Here is a 15,846-nt window from a genome sequence, read left to right on the forward strand (position 1 = left end):
AGCATTCCAAGACATTATAAGTTAGAGTTTGTTGTTTCCATGCACTGTTGGATGTTTATGATTAAAATTATCATCTTTGTGGTGTTACACATTTAACCCTTGATGATATGTGTATTTCTGTGTAATTACCATTATGTTTGCGCAGCACTTTTGCCTGTCCCACGTTACCCACACAGTCCTATTTTAACCCCAAGGGTGGTCCACTTTACCCCGCGCATGAGGTGTTCCAAAATCATATTTTTACCAAAATCTTAAAGTTTAGGAGTGATACCTGGCTATGTTTGTTATGCAGCTTAGTATTTTTACTGTTTAGGCATGATCAAATGGAACTGTAATTCTGAATTATTAAAAAGCTACATAGAGATGGAAACATCAGAGTTCTTGTCCCAATTCTCCCCGTTCTCCATGACACTGAATGCACACTGCAGCTAATAATAGTGTGTGCATTGGAGATACACACAGCAGAAGGGAGTCAACACAATAACAGACTTTTTAAATTTGGGAACACTGGGCCGCATCAGCTGAATCAGTGCTATACTGTGTCTAAATTATAGACTACCCCTTAATTTTTCTTCTTCTTCTGTGTAGTCTGCTTCCTTCAATCCTGAAGATTCTTGCAGAAAGAAACAAACAAAAGTCACCCCCCCCCCCCTTTCCCGGGCCCCCTTTATTGGCGAAAGCTAGATCCGCCCCTGCCTCCATCATGCTGGCAGTCGATCCTCGCAGAAAAATGGGTACGATAAAAATAATGACATCATGACGAAATTTGTTCGTAGGCGCTCCATTAGGCAAGTTTTTGTGAAACATGGCACTCTCATCTTCGTGCGTTGCTGGAACTGGAAGGCTACGCCGTTGCTTTTCAGGGATTTTCCCAAGGATTTGCAGCGTTCCAGCATTGAATTCATCAAGGCAACCATTTAGGAACCAAGGGCACTATGTCTCAGTTGATGATGTTGTATCAGGACTTACAGAGGAACAACAACAGGTTAGGTGACGTTTTTCTTAGGACGTAGTTCAGACTCCGGTCCCATGTATGTAAATTTGTGTTGGTCTTCTGAATCGGACAAGTCAAGGGTGACGCACTCATTCAATGAACAAGGTTATGATATAACCACTCCTAGTACCAATGAGGTCCAAACATTAGCATGTATGGACCTCATAGACGACAATGCGTTAAAAACAGGTTAGAAGTAGAACCGTTACTGTTTCCTGCACCAAAGACAAAGTATGATATTACTCCCTAAAATCTAAATACGATTTTTTTTTCTCGTTTGTTTATCATTTATTAAAAGATTGCCCATTAAATATCATCTTATTTCTACTTAGAATATAATAAAATAAAGGGAAACTTACATTTGAGTCCTTTTTTCGATCTTTTCTTGGCAGTCAGTCCAGTCACCGTCGAGTGCGATCAAAGCGGTATGAAGCTGATTTTCAGATCACGTGATACGTGTAGTCATCACCTGATCTATCGACTATCCTTTTTTAAAGACCGCAACAATTATAAATTTTATTATAAAATATATATAGAATAAATAATTGCATTATATTATATATATCTCTACAATTAAAAATATTTTGTGATATAAATTTAATATTTGACGTAAAAATCGCTATTCAACAAAATATTTATTAATAAATAAAAAATAAAACAAAATAAAAACGCCTTGGACACAGTGCAAAAAACCTAACGATTTGGCCGCGTTGTTACAAACTATCGTAAGGGGCGCTCTATTTATAAATAAAAAAGAATGTACAGCTGTCTACCGCGACGTGGTTTGTCGCAAGATTTGGGACAAATCCGTGGGAATTCTTGAGAAAATACATCAAAAGAACTGGTGAGTACCGATTAAACATTATCAAAGTAGTAAATAGGTTATACATAACTTGTAGATATATATTTTAAATTGATATTGATGCTTAGTTCCAAGCTAGGGCGGCCCAAATGTGCGTGAGTGGAGTCCCAGTTTATTAACAAGGGTAAGTATTGGGGTGTCGCCTAGAGTGGATATAACCTTGTTCCCAGTTATATCTCCATATGTGGCAAAATAAGGATGGCAATGTTTGGCTTATTTTCTCTTTTTCTTTGGGACAAATGCTTGATTTTTTTACACTGACAGTTTCCATTACACCTATTCGTCATACAACTTGGCCCTTAACACTAACACTTAACAGGCTTAACTTTAAGTAAATTTGATTATTAAAATTAATTTTTTCTTAATTAAAAATAGAGATAAAAAATGAAAATTATCTTGCCATACTATTTTCCACCAATAGAGGGCGTACACAAAATATGCCAAAAATTAAAGTTTTTCAGCGCTTTAGTGAATACAAAATTATTCCCAAGTTACTAATGAAAAATAAATTGCAACTGTACGGAAATTAGTAATTTTGGTCAAAAAAGTGACATTTTAATCATTTTTTAAAGTGTGTGCTCTGTACAGCATTGGCATGCCATAGTCCAACCTGTAGATTCCCCACAGGCTGGGTGGTTGCAGTGAACAAGTGGGGTGACGTGAGGGAGTTGGGATGCCATTGTCATTGACGTGTGAGCAGAGTGTGAGTGTGATCAGCTCTGCTCAGCCCCGCCGCCGAAGTTGGCGGAGCTCCTTGTCATTTAGTTATAGAAATACAGTACGGTACTATGTACGAAATGAATGCAAAGCCAAAGAAATTATAATAGATTAGAGGGAATATAGATCTGAGGTGCCAGTCAGCAAATTCAAATCAATTGGGATCATCTCACTGTTTACACTTACAGGGACTGTCTCAGTTTTCAGAGATTTATCCACGCAAGAAATCTAGGAAAGTTATTGTCTGTCAAGTCCTGACATTAATCGAGTGCGCTAGTCAATGTAAACATATCAGGTTTCATAACAAGAATATTGGAAGATGGCAAGTCATGAAAAATATTAGACTGTGAACAGTGTCGTTGGGGGAATTGAGCAAGTTCACTGAAGAATCTATTTTTAACGTTAGCACTCTCAATCTTTGTAATTGCTGTCCATGTCCCGCAGGGGTAAGTGAAGGAAAACTGTCCTTATATTTTTATAAACAAGGACAATATCAATTTTTAAAGACATGATTTGTCTTGGTTTACGAGGATATCCTTGTTTTCTGGGACAATCCCAATTTTTGGACCAGCGCCTCTAGGACTACTGTAGATCCACTTGCTCACTTAAATCATCCTGCCTGTGGGGAATCTACCGGGGGGGGGGGGGGTACTTGCAACTTGACCAAAAAAGTGGTAGGAATGTGCCATTGGCGAGACAAAAAATGGGGGCTTTGGAGTGGGCTTATTTTAAAAGGAGGGTCCTTGGAATGGGCTTTGGAACTACAAATGTTTGTGAAAACGATGGTCCTTGGAACCGGTCGCCTGTGTGTGAGTGCATATGCATCCCTATGGAACGGGCATAAGTGCATGCAGCTAGCCCGAACTTGAATTTTGGGCTTTTTTGTGTACGCCCTCTACTGGTTAAAAGTAATATGGCAAGAAAATTGTAATTTTTCAATCTCTGTTTTTAATTTAGAAAAAATAATTAAAAGAATCAAATTTACTTAGGAGCCAAGTTATATGATGAATAGCTGTAATTGAAACTGACAGTGTCAAAAAAATCAAGCATTTGTCCCAAAGAAAAAGAGAAAATAAGCCAAACATTGCCAACCTTATTTTGCCACACATGGAGTAGTAACAGAGAACAAGGTTATATCATAACCTTGTTCATTGAATGAGTGTGTAGATCTAGATCTAGAAGACACAGTAAATAAGTTGAGTGAGAGACAATCTAACAATTGTACTTCTAAGTTAGATCTATTTAGACTTGAATCTGGCATCAGTCACATTCACATCACAATGTTGCACAAACTATTTCAAGTAAGTTTGCTTAAAAAGTAGGAAAGACGTGAAGTAAAAAAGCTTACATCATTAGCGACCTGTGCTAGGGCTGTCAAACGAACGAACATATTTAATATGTTAAGGGGTATGAAATGATATATGCCTGATGATATATCCACTGCACACATCAAATCACTTTCAAATGTTTGAGAAAATTGCATTATGGGAAATTTATGTTACATGATATATGGAGGAGCTGCTAGACTGTGATATCACAAAATAAAAATGAAAACATTTTATAACTGTCATTCTGTGATGGATTTTCATTAAACCTTCACCAATATCTTTCTCTACTTATTTTTCTTTTATTAAAAGCCAACTTATTATCAGGGTGACCTTCTCCTTTAATACAGATGTACAGTTACTTTAGTAGTTGGTTGGATCTTTTAGTTGAAAGGATCTAGGCTAGAGCACATCCATGAGTTACATGTCTTGCAGTTAGTGGTTTGGTTTGGTCTGGTTTTATTTGCCATATCAAAACAATGTAGGGGAAGGCAGGGTAAGTTGAGCATAGGGGCAATTTGAGCCACCGCCCCCAGGCCAATAATGAATGAGTCAGACATTATGGTGGTGTCATGTATTGATGACCCATTACATAACCATTAACCCCACCACATTGTTTTCAACTTTGAAACAAAAAGTATATTTTTAGAGGGGAAAATACAAATTCAGCCAAAAAAGTAAAAAAGGGTGTGAAATAGATAAGTGTTTTTTACACACACACTTCTTTACATATAATAAAGCATAAGAACAACATTGTCAGTCCAGGTATGGATCTTCATTCTTGTCACAGTCTTTTACATGATGGATACATAAGAAATGTGTGGATGCGAAATTATCGCATTAAGTTCGGACTGGGGTAAGTTGAGCCAGCAAACATGGGGCAAGTTGAGCCATGGTAATTCTTATGGTAATGTAAATAAAAACACAATCAAACCTTAAAAAGCCATCGATATGCAGGCAGAAAAGAGCAAATTCACATGACAGTTCTTTTACTTTTAGAGAATGTTGGTATTTTTAGAGAATTAGCAAGTGAAAAGACTTTAAATAAAAAATTAACATGCTGGTTCTTCCCGCATACATTTTGGCACAACTTACCCCATAGATGGGGCAAGTTGTGCCACTTGACATCGTTTTTTTCAAAGGTCACAACGACTTTCAGTGTGGGGGTAGAAAGTCATATTTAAAGGCAAGGTACTTATTTCTACAATATTATTAGTCATATCAATTTTATCATGCAAAAAGTGTCACAACTTACCCCGCCTTCCCCTACTGCTTACAAAAATGAAGAGTAACTGCAAATATTTGCATTTTATTTAAAAAGCTGGGAAGACATTTCTCGGTATAACATTGCTCTGTATTACATGTAGCTTGATGTAAAACCCTGTACCTCTGATAATTGTGGTTTATTACGTGGCAGTCATGGGCCACTCATCACCGTTTTATGATTGCAACATCAGGCCCCCCCAAAAAATCTAAAAAATCTAAAAAATCTAAAAAAATCTTAGTTGGATAGGGATCAATCACTCTATCTAGTGCCATTAATATATTAGATGATTCTCTTTTTCCTAGAGATCCAATGATGGAATGATAAAAAAAAGGCAAGCAAATATAGTAATGTAACTGTATGCTATTTAAATAGATATTTCCTCCAATGCACATTTTCACTACATATTTCTCTTGATGTAGCTCCGAGAAACTGTATTCAAGTTTGCCCAGCAGGAGTTGGCACCCTATGCAGCTGAAATCGATGCCAAAAATACATTCGATAACCTGAGGGTAAGTTAAGAGAAGCATTTTCACAGATCATCAGAATCTTTGGTTTATGTTTCCATGAGCTTGATTGATAGGAGGGAGAATGAATTTCACCGTTTAGAATGCTTGGAAGACAATATGATAAATATTGCTGTTCTGACTTTGAAGGAGGATACCATTCAATGTGAATATTTACATACTGTATGTTTGTAACTAAACCCTGTCAGTAGTGACCTTTTCCGGTTTATTGTACAGACACGCGTAATGTATTATGATTCATTCTGATAAGGTACAAGTAGATATATCTTTATAAACATGTAAAAATGATTGAGACTGATAAATTACAAAGCTATTTTCTCTTTATTTAATCTCTTTCTTAATTACACGGTTTCTTTGAGGTAGGTTTTTGGTTATTATTGATTAGTCTATAACCCTGTTACTTAACAAATATATTTTGGTTTCATTTTTGCTTATTATCCTCTTTCAGGAATTCTTCCAGAAGATGGGCAGTATGGGTTTCCTTGGTATAACTGCACCAGGTATGAAATTACTGAGCTTCTGTATTTATCTTCATAAGGTGATAAGCCATAGACAAGTTAGCAGTTGAAAGTATCTGGATTTTGTCCTCAAATGGATATGCATGGTGTATTGATTTCAGTAAAGTGATTCAAATCGTACTTTCATCTTCCACCTTCTCTTATTTCTTCTTCTTCATCTCGTTCCCCTCATTCTCCTCCTCTCTCTCTTCCCTCTTCTCCTAATATGTATGTGGTTAAGGAGATCCAGATGTGCAAGTGAAAGAGTTTACCACTCTCATTCAATTAGTTGTTGCTGGTAGACTTTCAGGATCACAGCTGTTTTTTTAGCATGCCAAATTTTTAATATCCTGCCTATCCAGTGGTATATTGATATTTCATTTATAATCACTTCTCAAGATCTTACCAACTTATTACGCTGGGATATGAGTGTGAATGATTTTCTTTTTTAAAACAAACAATTTAATTGATAATGAATGACTGGATCAAAATCACTGGTAGGGCCAGCTCATATTCTTTTATGGCTTTTACAGTCACGTGAAAAATACAGTACATTTGAATGATGCGTCTTCATTTCTATGTACAATGCACACACACACACACAGAGTGTTTGAGACACATGTTGTGGTATTGACACTAATCTACTGGTAGTTGGAAGTGTAAGGTCATAACAAAAAGCAATACAATCAAATTCCTTTGAAGTTTGAATGTTCGTGAATAATATGTATTACCATCTATATGGGGCCTTTTTGCAGTGCATTTTTTAATAGAAGCAAATATCAGATTGCGTTGTGTGCAAAAATGTTTAAATTTCCCACATGCCAATGATCAATGCTTTGCAATAATGTGCTGTATTCAGACCTGCCAGCCAGTACGTTTTTGGCATATTTATTACGTTTTTGCAACCAAAATACGGCAGTACGTTTTTTCTTTTAAAAATTTGTTTTTGTTAAAAAAATTATTTATTATTTTTTTTTTTTACAAAATCGTAAGTTATTGAGAAAAATCATCTCTATATGTCTCTATTTCATAAAACCTACACAAATATGGTTATTAGATCAATCATTTTGTTAAGCCCAGGGTGAGATATACACATGTTTCAATTTTTTTTTTCATCTGCAAGAGCAGTGCACATTTTAGCTTGCATGCAGCTTGAGCGCCACGATGAGCGAGTGCGCCACGCATTTTATTATGAAATACACTTTTTGGGGGGAAAATACAGTTTTTTTTATCACAGAATACAATTTTTCATTCCCTGAGGTTGGCAGGTCTGTGTATTGCACTGGCTATTGAATGATGATATGATCATTAAAGATTATGATAATTATATTTGATTGCTTTTCTCAAAGGGATACCAGAAATATTCCACTTGTTAGGGCCAATATTGCACTCATCTGCGATTCCTGCATTAAATTATTGGCCCTATTTTCCAGAATATTTTTTGTATCCCATTCAGAAATAATATACATACATATACATGAAAATCCCTTTTTATTATTATTTTGCAGAAAAATATGGGGGTTTGGCAGGAAGTTATCTAGATCATGTGATCATAATGGAGGAGCTATCAAGAGCATCTGGAGGTATCGGTCTCAGCTATGGAGCTCATTCCAACCTCTGTGTGAATCAGATTGTGAGGAATGGAAATGAGAAGCAGAAGGAAAAATATTTACCCAAGGTATGTGTTTGTAAACAGCTGTAGAATGTATACTAAAGTCCTCAGTTTTACATGTTACAGAAAACAACCCAAAATCACAGAATTCACATAATTTCCCAGGAAAATCATTTTTCAGGCCCCCAAAAAATCGAATTAAGAAAAATGCAGTGAAAACCCTATCATTACCAAAACAAAATCCAATAAACAAAACTAAACATCAGAGAAAAAAATCTGCTGACCAAACCTGCCCGTATTGTTTAGTATGTGTTGGCCAAGCTTAACTGCATTCAGCAGTGGTGTAACTTACAATGTTTGCTGAGATTTTCTCTATTTACTATTGCTTTATCATTATATTTAATGCATATTACCATAGATAATAAAAACTTGCATGTTAGAAAGTGCAAAGCCAAAACATTCCATTCCGGTTCAGGAATTTGTTAGTTATTTGATATTTAGTATTAGGAAATTGTTAATGAATGACAATTCTCAATATGACGATTAAATGTAGCTCAACTTCATTTGATACTCTGTCCTTTATCTAGCTTATCAGCGGTGAGTACATCGGAGCTCTAGCTATGAGTGAACCAAATAGTGGATCAGATGTTGTTTCTATGAAGCTCAAAGCAGAACGAAAAGGTAAATAAATATCAGGATCCCCATTTCATAAACTTTGAAAAAATTGTGATTACTGTTTCAACCTACAGAAAGCACTCAATTTGATTGGCTGATGGTAAATTTGTTAAAGAAATTGCGCATTTGCTATTGTAACAAGTCTGTTTGAAATAGGACCCAGATATGCAGTGAGGTTTCATGAAAGGACTTGTTGGACATTTTATCTGACAGTTACCATAGTAACAGTGCTTATCAGCCACTGAGAATCAAGGAAAGTCAGAAAAAGTCAAGATTTGTAAGATCTCGCCAGACAAGTTCTCAGTTGCCCTGACAAATTCCCATTTTAAGTTTCTTCAGGCTTTTTATTGTGCAGCACATATAGACCAGTTCGTAGTTACTTCTGAAACAATTTTGGTCAAATGACCTTTCATTTCTTTCATTAAGATAGGTAGATTTCAAAGCAAGATATTACGTATGCATGCCTTACATAGCGGGATGAAGAAATTGAATAGACCAGGTGACTAGAATAGCACATCAATGAACACTCTATGAAGTTATTTGTTGCATTTCTACTTTGAATGCATACTAGAGGATGTTGTACAATGTACTTGGCAAACTGTGAAATATACCAGTCTTTCGTGGACGCATTTTTTTGTGGATGTGAATGAAAAACACAATTCAAAAGAATATATGAATAATCAAGACATCGAATTTGGTGCGTATCTCATTAAATTTTAAACCACCATGTCACTTTAGTACTAATGACCTTCCTCTGATCATGCGCAGAGTGGAACTACGAACTGGCTTATACATGGGGCTTTTACATATTCTGTATTCTTCTAAAGCTCTGTGAGTTAAACTGACTGGCATTTTGTATGTCTAGGGCCATGATAATTTCAGAGGATTGAAATCTTTTCATATCAACTCAGTAGAGATGACACGAAGTGTCGATGAAATTTAATGAATCAGCCAACATTGTGCTGCACTCAACCCAGGTGAGGTGAATGGGTACCCAGCTGGATTGGTTCAAATCCCAGCTATGGCATGTTTTCCCTCAGCAAGAAATTTGCTCACATTGTGCTGCACTCAACCCAGGTGAGGTGTATGGGTGCCCGGCAGGAATAATCTGAATGCACCAAGTGCTGATGAGGAGTTACAGGGATGAGTGCACAAGTGAATAAACCTCATTCTGACTTGGCTTTCTGTGTGTCTTAACCTTTTCTTTTTTCTTTTTTGATTTATAGATGATCACTACGTATTGAATGGCAACAAGTTCTGGATTACCAACGGGCCTGATGCTGATGTTCTGGTAGTCTACGCCAAAACAGACCTTGGTGCGCAACCAAGTCATGGCATCACAACGTTCCTCATTGAAAAGGTACAACGCATGGCATTCTTCGAGTGCCTTTGCTCTCTATCATCCAGAAAAAGCTAGGGACGAGATTCCAGTCAGGAAAACTTGTTGAGGGGCAAAAACTTTGCAAGAAAAGAAAACATTATCTCTTTGTCAGCTTTTACCTGTAATCTGCATTCCTCATCCCTTTCATCTAAAAGCCTCACTCGAAGCACAATTGTTTTTAAAAATGTAAAGAGACAATAACATTGGCATTTTTTACATTATTAATAATGAAATAAAAGGGTACCATGATCAATTTTGGTGGATTTTTTTTTTTGGGGGGGTGAAAATTTTAAATAGGGAAAGGTCAGAATTTCTAAAGAATAGGAAAGGGGAATAATTTCTACCCCACCCCTTCATGAAAGAAATCCCTATCATTTTAAAATTGAATAAGTAATCTGTATATTCTGCTTTCTATAGGGCATGGATGGCTTCAGCACAGCACAGAAACTGGACAAGCTAGGCATGAGAGGATCAAACACATGTGAACTGGTCTTTGAAGATTGCAAAGTGCCAGGTAATTGATTTCATGACAGTACCATTCACATATGAACTGATCTTTAGAAATTTGAATAGTTCAAGGGAAGACTAAAAGGTTGAATTGGTGGAAGGCTTCTATATTATTTATTTGTTTTCTGTAAATGTAATATCACAACATTTCTAGAAGAAATATATCTTTATCATCAGGCTTTTTTGTGAAGAAATGTAAAGGTCTAGGTATAACATCACTTTCAGAAGTGGACTGACCAATGGATTTAATTGAATTGAATAAGAACTTGACCATAATATCTGGGTTTTTTTAATTAGTGGGGACAAGAATGTTGTTATATATTTTTCTATATAACATTGTTGAAGTAAACACTTGATTTTTAGTAAAATGCTTTGTAGAGGGGAGTATCACAGAATGACTTTGCATCAAGGTAATACACTATGACATCTACCTTTATCAATAGCAATCCAGAGGAACACTCACTAACATTTTTCTTTTGTTTTGAGCAGTTGAGAATGTGATGGGTTCGTTGAATAAAGGAGTCTACGTCTTGATGAGTGGTCTCGATCTAGAAAGATTAGTATTAGCTGCTGGACCAATAGGGTAAGTTTGAGCTAGCTAAAATTTTGTTTCATGCAGCATCTTTCCTTTGAAATTTATATGCATATGTCTGTTGTATATTCTATTCATAAACCCAATGGGTCAGATGCATAAAAAGTAGCAATTGCTGGAAAGCAAAGCACAAGCAATTGCTAGCCAAGCAAAAGATCATGCTTTAGCAATTGCTTTATTTGGTATGCATTACCTTTGCTTGTGCTTAAATGCTTTTCTTGCCTTCAGAAAGCAATTGCTAGTGGTTTGAACAATAGCGACGTCATGCTGGTGCTAATACGACTCACAGAGCAAAGGCTGGACTCAAATGTATAGGTGTGGCAGTGCAAAATAAAGCTTCTCTCATGTAACATCTTTTCCTTTGACATGGTGTCAAACTATTCCTTTTAACTTGTTTCTAATTCATAAATTAATATGGTTTGCATTCGATATGCACTTTCTAGGAAGAAAATATGTTCATGTAGGCTACTATACACCTTTGGATTCTCTCTCAGGTGCGTAAAAAAATGATTATAAAACACAAACGCCGTGATCATCAAGCACATGCTCAAGCAGCTCTGAAGGAGCTTGAAAAAACCCAAGCAGTGCTTAACGCACAAGCAAAATGGTTACTTTATGCATACGCTTTTTACCAATAGCTTATTCGTCAAGCAAATGCTACCGGACAGTTAGCAATTGCTTGATCTCACTAGCAAAACCATTTGCTAGTTCCTTTTTAATGCAAAGGAATCAAGCAAAAGCCTAGCAAAAGTAATTGCTACTTTTTATGCATCTGACGCATTATTTGAGGATACATGTATTTGGAGGTTTTATATTGATATTAATGTAGAGGCTTCACAGTGTACCATGTACATGTATCTTTTGTGGGTATATGATTCGTCCTGAAAGGGATCATTCAAATCTGGCGTTTCTGCAAGTATGTTCTTATTGTCTGTAGGAGAATGGAAACCGCAAGAACAACTGCCTTTCTCCTGAAGATGCTAATAGCATTCTTTTTTATATGTGAAGTTTGGGTGGTCCCTTTCAGGACCAAAACATGTGCCCACGAAAGATAAATGGTGTAACGTGAAGACTCCACATTCTATCATTCTGCATCGTGGATACAATGAGATGTTATAATGTTATTAATTTGTTCTATCACAGTTTAATGCAAGCAGCTTGCGATGCAGCATTCCCCTACCTTCACCAAAGAAAACAGTTTGGGCGACCTATTGGAGAGTTTCAGGTTAGCCGGTTTATATTAACAACTAACTCCCAAATCATTAGGATAATTTGCAGGGCTCCACACTAACCATTTTTTTCCACTAGTCCAACCTGTTAATGTCGGACCAGTTTTTCCATTGTTTACTGGTCCGAACCTAAAATTTATTGGTACCAACAATAAAGAACAACATATAAAAGATTGAGTTTATTCTGCTGTCTTTCATTGCCCCCCTCCCCCAAAAGAAACCTAAACAGTAAACACACAAACAAAATAATTCATGAGAGCCATTTTCAAAGATGCCAGAGCCCTTTTTATAATTTACAATAGAGGAGAAAATATCACTTGTATCAGTTTGATATATTTTTACTGGTCATGTCGGACCAGTAAATATGGCTATTTCTTAAAAGTACTGGCCCGACAGCAATTTTTATCGGTCTGAGACCGTCAGACCAGTGCCAGTGTCAGCGTTGCTTATATACCGGTAGGTCTTATCACTTACTTATATCAGAAAATCTTCCCTTTAATATCGTGTAGTAACTATATTAGAAAGCTGTGCTTTGGAAATTATCTAGTCATTAAAGCAAAACATGATTTACCAAAAGTATGAGTTTCAGTCTTGTCATCACTTAAAAAGCAATGGTATGTGAATCATGTTGTACAATGTAAGATCTATTTATGAGAAATGTGAAGTTGTAAGAACTGGTAATTCACACAGAAAATACTGTTTCATTTCCAGTTAATGCAAGGAAAGATGGCTGACATGTTTACAAGGCTGAACTCAATCAGGTCATACGTCTACAACGTTGCTCGTGCTGCGGACAACGGCCACGTCAGTGCCAGAGATTGTGCGGCTGTGATTCTTGTTGCTGCCGAGACTGCTACACAGGTCTGCTTAGATGCCATTCAATGCTTAGGTGAGCGACGTAAATATGTAAACCCATTTGGGACATACAGTTGTGCTCAAAAGTTAGTGAGCCCCACCACAAAATGCACTCCTTCATGCTGAGTGTTGAATGTAAACAACAGTACAATGTTCGGCGCGCCCAGAGAAACAAACTTTATTGAATGTAATATCTTATCACCTGACTTCACAATTAAATATCTAAAAATGGCAGAACTTCAACACTTCAAATTTGTTTATTTATTTTTGTTTTTCCATAATACCCCATAATGGTTTTCGCTTGTCTGTCTGTTTAGGTGGTAACGGGTACATCAATGACTATCCTACGGGTCGGCTGCTCCGCGATGCCAAGCTCTATGAGATAGGAGCGGGAACCAGCGAAGTTAGACGACTCATCATCGGGAGATCATTCAATGAAGAATTCAAATCTCTTCTCTGAAAGGATAATGCGCTCCTGTTTTGTTGAGATATGTCATCTTCATGCCGCATTCAATCGCCCAGAGGTCTTATCAGTAATCTAGCATTTGAAAAATTGAATACCAGACAATGATTTCATAAGAAAGCCTTTGAAAATAAGGTTTCTCATCTCCATATCATGGTATATCTAGATCTTGTTACTTTACACTAACCTAACTCTGTGAAATCATGAAAATCTATGATGAAAATGCCCGCACCGAAAATTACCAACACAAATGAGCATATGTGGGGCATTGTTTTATTACTGCTTGGAAAAAGACCTTACATCTGACTTGAATGTCATGCTTGTTTTGTCAATTTCTCAACAATTACCGGTTCACAATATGAGGTATCAATAGGGACTTTTCGACTTTTTCACAATTTCATTGTAAGCTGAAGTTGACATACACATTGGGGGAGGAACATTATTACCCAAGTATCATGTTACAGAGGTTTTTAGTAATTATTTATTCTTGTCAAAAGATTACATTTGGTTGTATTCCATGATGCGATAGGAATCGGCTTTTCAAACAATTAAAGTCCTTCATGAATTTGTGCAGAAATCTATGTTCAGCTTTTAAAGCTTTATAATATAAAGCACCCCACGGAAAATGAAGAGATGAGATTATGGGATTTTTTCTGTGGTATTTTGAGCTATATATTTATATTTTTCAGTTTGAAGATGTGCTATAGTGTACAGATAAGTAATGAAGATGTGTAATGTCATGGTAAATTGTCAATATTTTTGAATTTCTTACATATACATGTACATTGCATATTGGCATGCTGAATGTTCTTACATGTATATATCACTTGCAGAGTGAGCTTTCAAGAAAGCAATAAAACAGATTTAACCTACATGTATGTTGTACATGAAGTTAGGGTCAACATCATTACCATGACAATGATCATGATCATGATCATCACAATCATCATCATGATCATCACCATTATCATCGTCGTCATCACCATCATCACAATTATCTTCATCACCATCATCTTCATCACCATCATCTTCATCATCACCATCGTCATCATTATCACCATCATCTTCATCATCATCCTCACCACCGTCTTCATCATCATTTCACAGATACCATGAATATAATGTACATGTAATGCTACAATGCCTACTTTGGGATTTTGTTGCTTTGTTTTCCTTGGAAACCAATCAACTTTTCCCAAAACATTATGTAGGTGTCTGAATACTCTGGGATGAAACAATATTTCTCCCAAGAGAATTTAATCCTATCCATCTGAAAATAAAGGATGAGGATTGGGATTTTATGGTTGGGAATGTGGTTCTGAAAAATATGAGGACAGGTATTAGGGTTGGGTGTGTAATTAAGTTATATGATTGGCTTGAAAATAATATGCAGAAGTTCTACATGAGAAATTATTCCTGGGGAAAACATCATAAAAGACTAAATCATTGCAGAGAGATGATTTTATCTCCAATGTCCAAAGTGACTTGGCTTATAAATGTATGATATTCTGGTAATGAGGTTGAATTATGTATGTCATGTACCAAAATGATTTGCAGTATGTTAATAAATGTACTTGAGAAATAGTATGAAATGTATCAATATTTTTGGCACCACAATCTTCAGAAATTATCAATTTGATGAGATTTCCAGGCCGCACATACACTTGTGTACAATCCCATGAATATCTGTATTATAATTATTACCTTTATCATATATTGACCTCGTATCTCCCTGCTGTGACGGAAGGAGAATCGTGCGGCTTTGTCCTGAAATATGTTTTGCTGAACTGTATTCTTGTTTACAGTAATTTATGCTATGTAGCCAACAGAGGCTACAGAACAATCCATGATTGTATTAACAGATATCTATTAAAATGAGAATATAATGTGACTAGCTTGTGTACACATTGTTTTTATATTTAATTATTTGAACATAGTTATTAAGAATAACAAGATCAGGGGAGCATTTCATCAACAATTCTGTCCAACAAGTTGTCAGATTTGACAACTTTCCTTGATTTTGATTGGCTGAGAAGCACTGTTACTACGGTAACTGTCAGATAAAAAATGACTTGTCGGATAAAACGTCCGACAAGACCTATCATGAAAAGCTCCCAACTTTAAAAACTGTATTTCATCTTGGTCCTTTTGTGATGTATAGCTGTTTAGTTGCCAGTAGATTGAGAATAGCATTTATGATTGGAAAGTCTTAATATGTCACAAGTGATCTTTACGTATTCCCAGTCTAGAAAGGGGCAAGGTCAAGTAGCCAATCAATCTTTATGCGATGTAGACCCCTGACTAAACCGCTTCAACACCAAGGTACGGTCGCAGAGACCATTGATA

At 36.2% G+C, this 15,846-nt stretch overlaps 1 protein-coding gene across 1 annotated transcript; it reads left to right on the forward strand.

The window, feature by feature from the left end:
* Window positions 1-722: 722 nt before the first annotated feature.
* On the forward strand, window positions 723-15,389 carry LOC129282302 (isovaleryl-CoA dehydrogenase, mitochondrial-like). Its single transcript, XM_064112887.1, has 11 exons — window positions 723-985; window positions 5,585-5,674; window positions 6,138-6,189; window positions 7,695-7,864; window positions 8,386-8,479; window positions 9,700-9,833; window positions 10,272-10,368; window positions 10,851-10,944; window positions 12,097-12,178; window positions 12,894-13,071; window positions 13,355-15,389. The coding sequence occupies exons 1-11, from the start codon at window positions 806-808 to the stop codon at window positions 13,495-13,497; spliced, it is 1,314 nt and encodes a 437-aa protein (XP_063968957.1). The 5' UTR covers window positions 723-805; the 3' UTR covers window positions 13,498-15,389.
* The last annotated feature ends 457 nt before the right edge of the window (window positions 15,390-15,846 follow it).

The sequence above is a fragment of the Lytechinus pictus genome, chromosome 18 (assembly GCF_037042905.1).
Source record: "Lytechinus pictus isolate F3 Inbred chromosome 18, Lp3.0, whole genome shotgun sequence".
Lineage (NCBI taxonomy): Eukaryota > Metazoa > Echinodermata > Echinoidea > Temnopleuroida > Toxopneustidae > Lytechinus > Lytechinus pictus.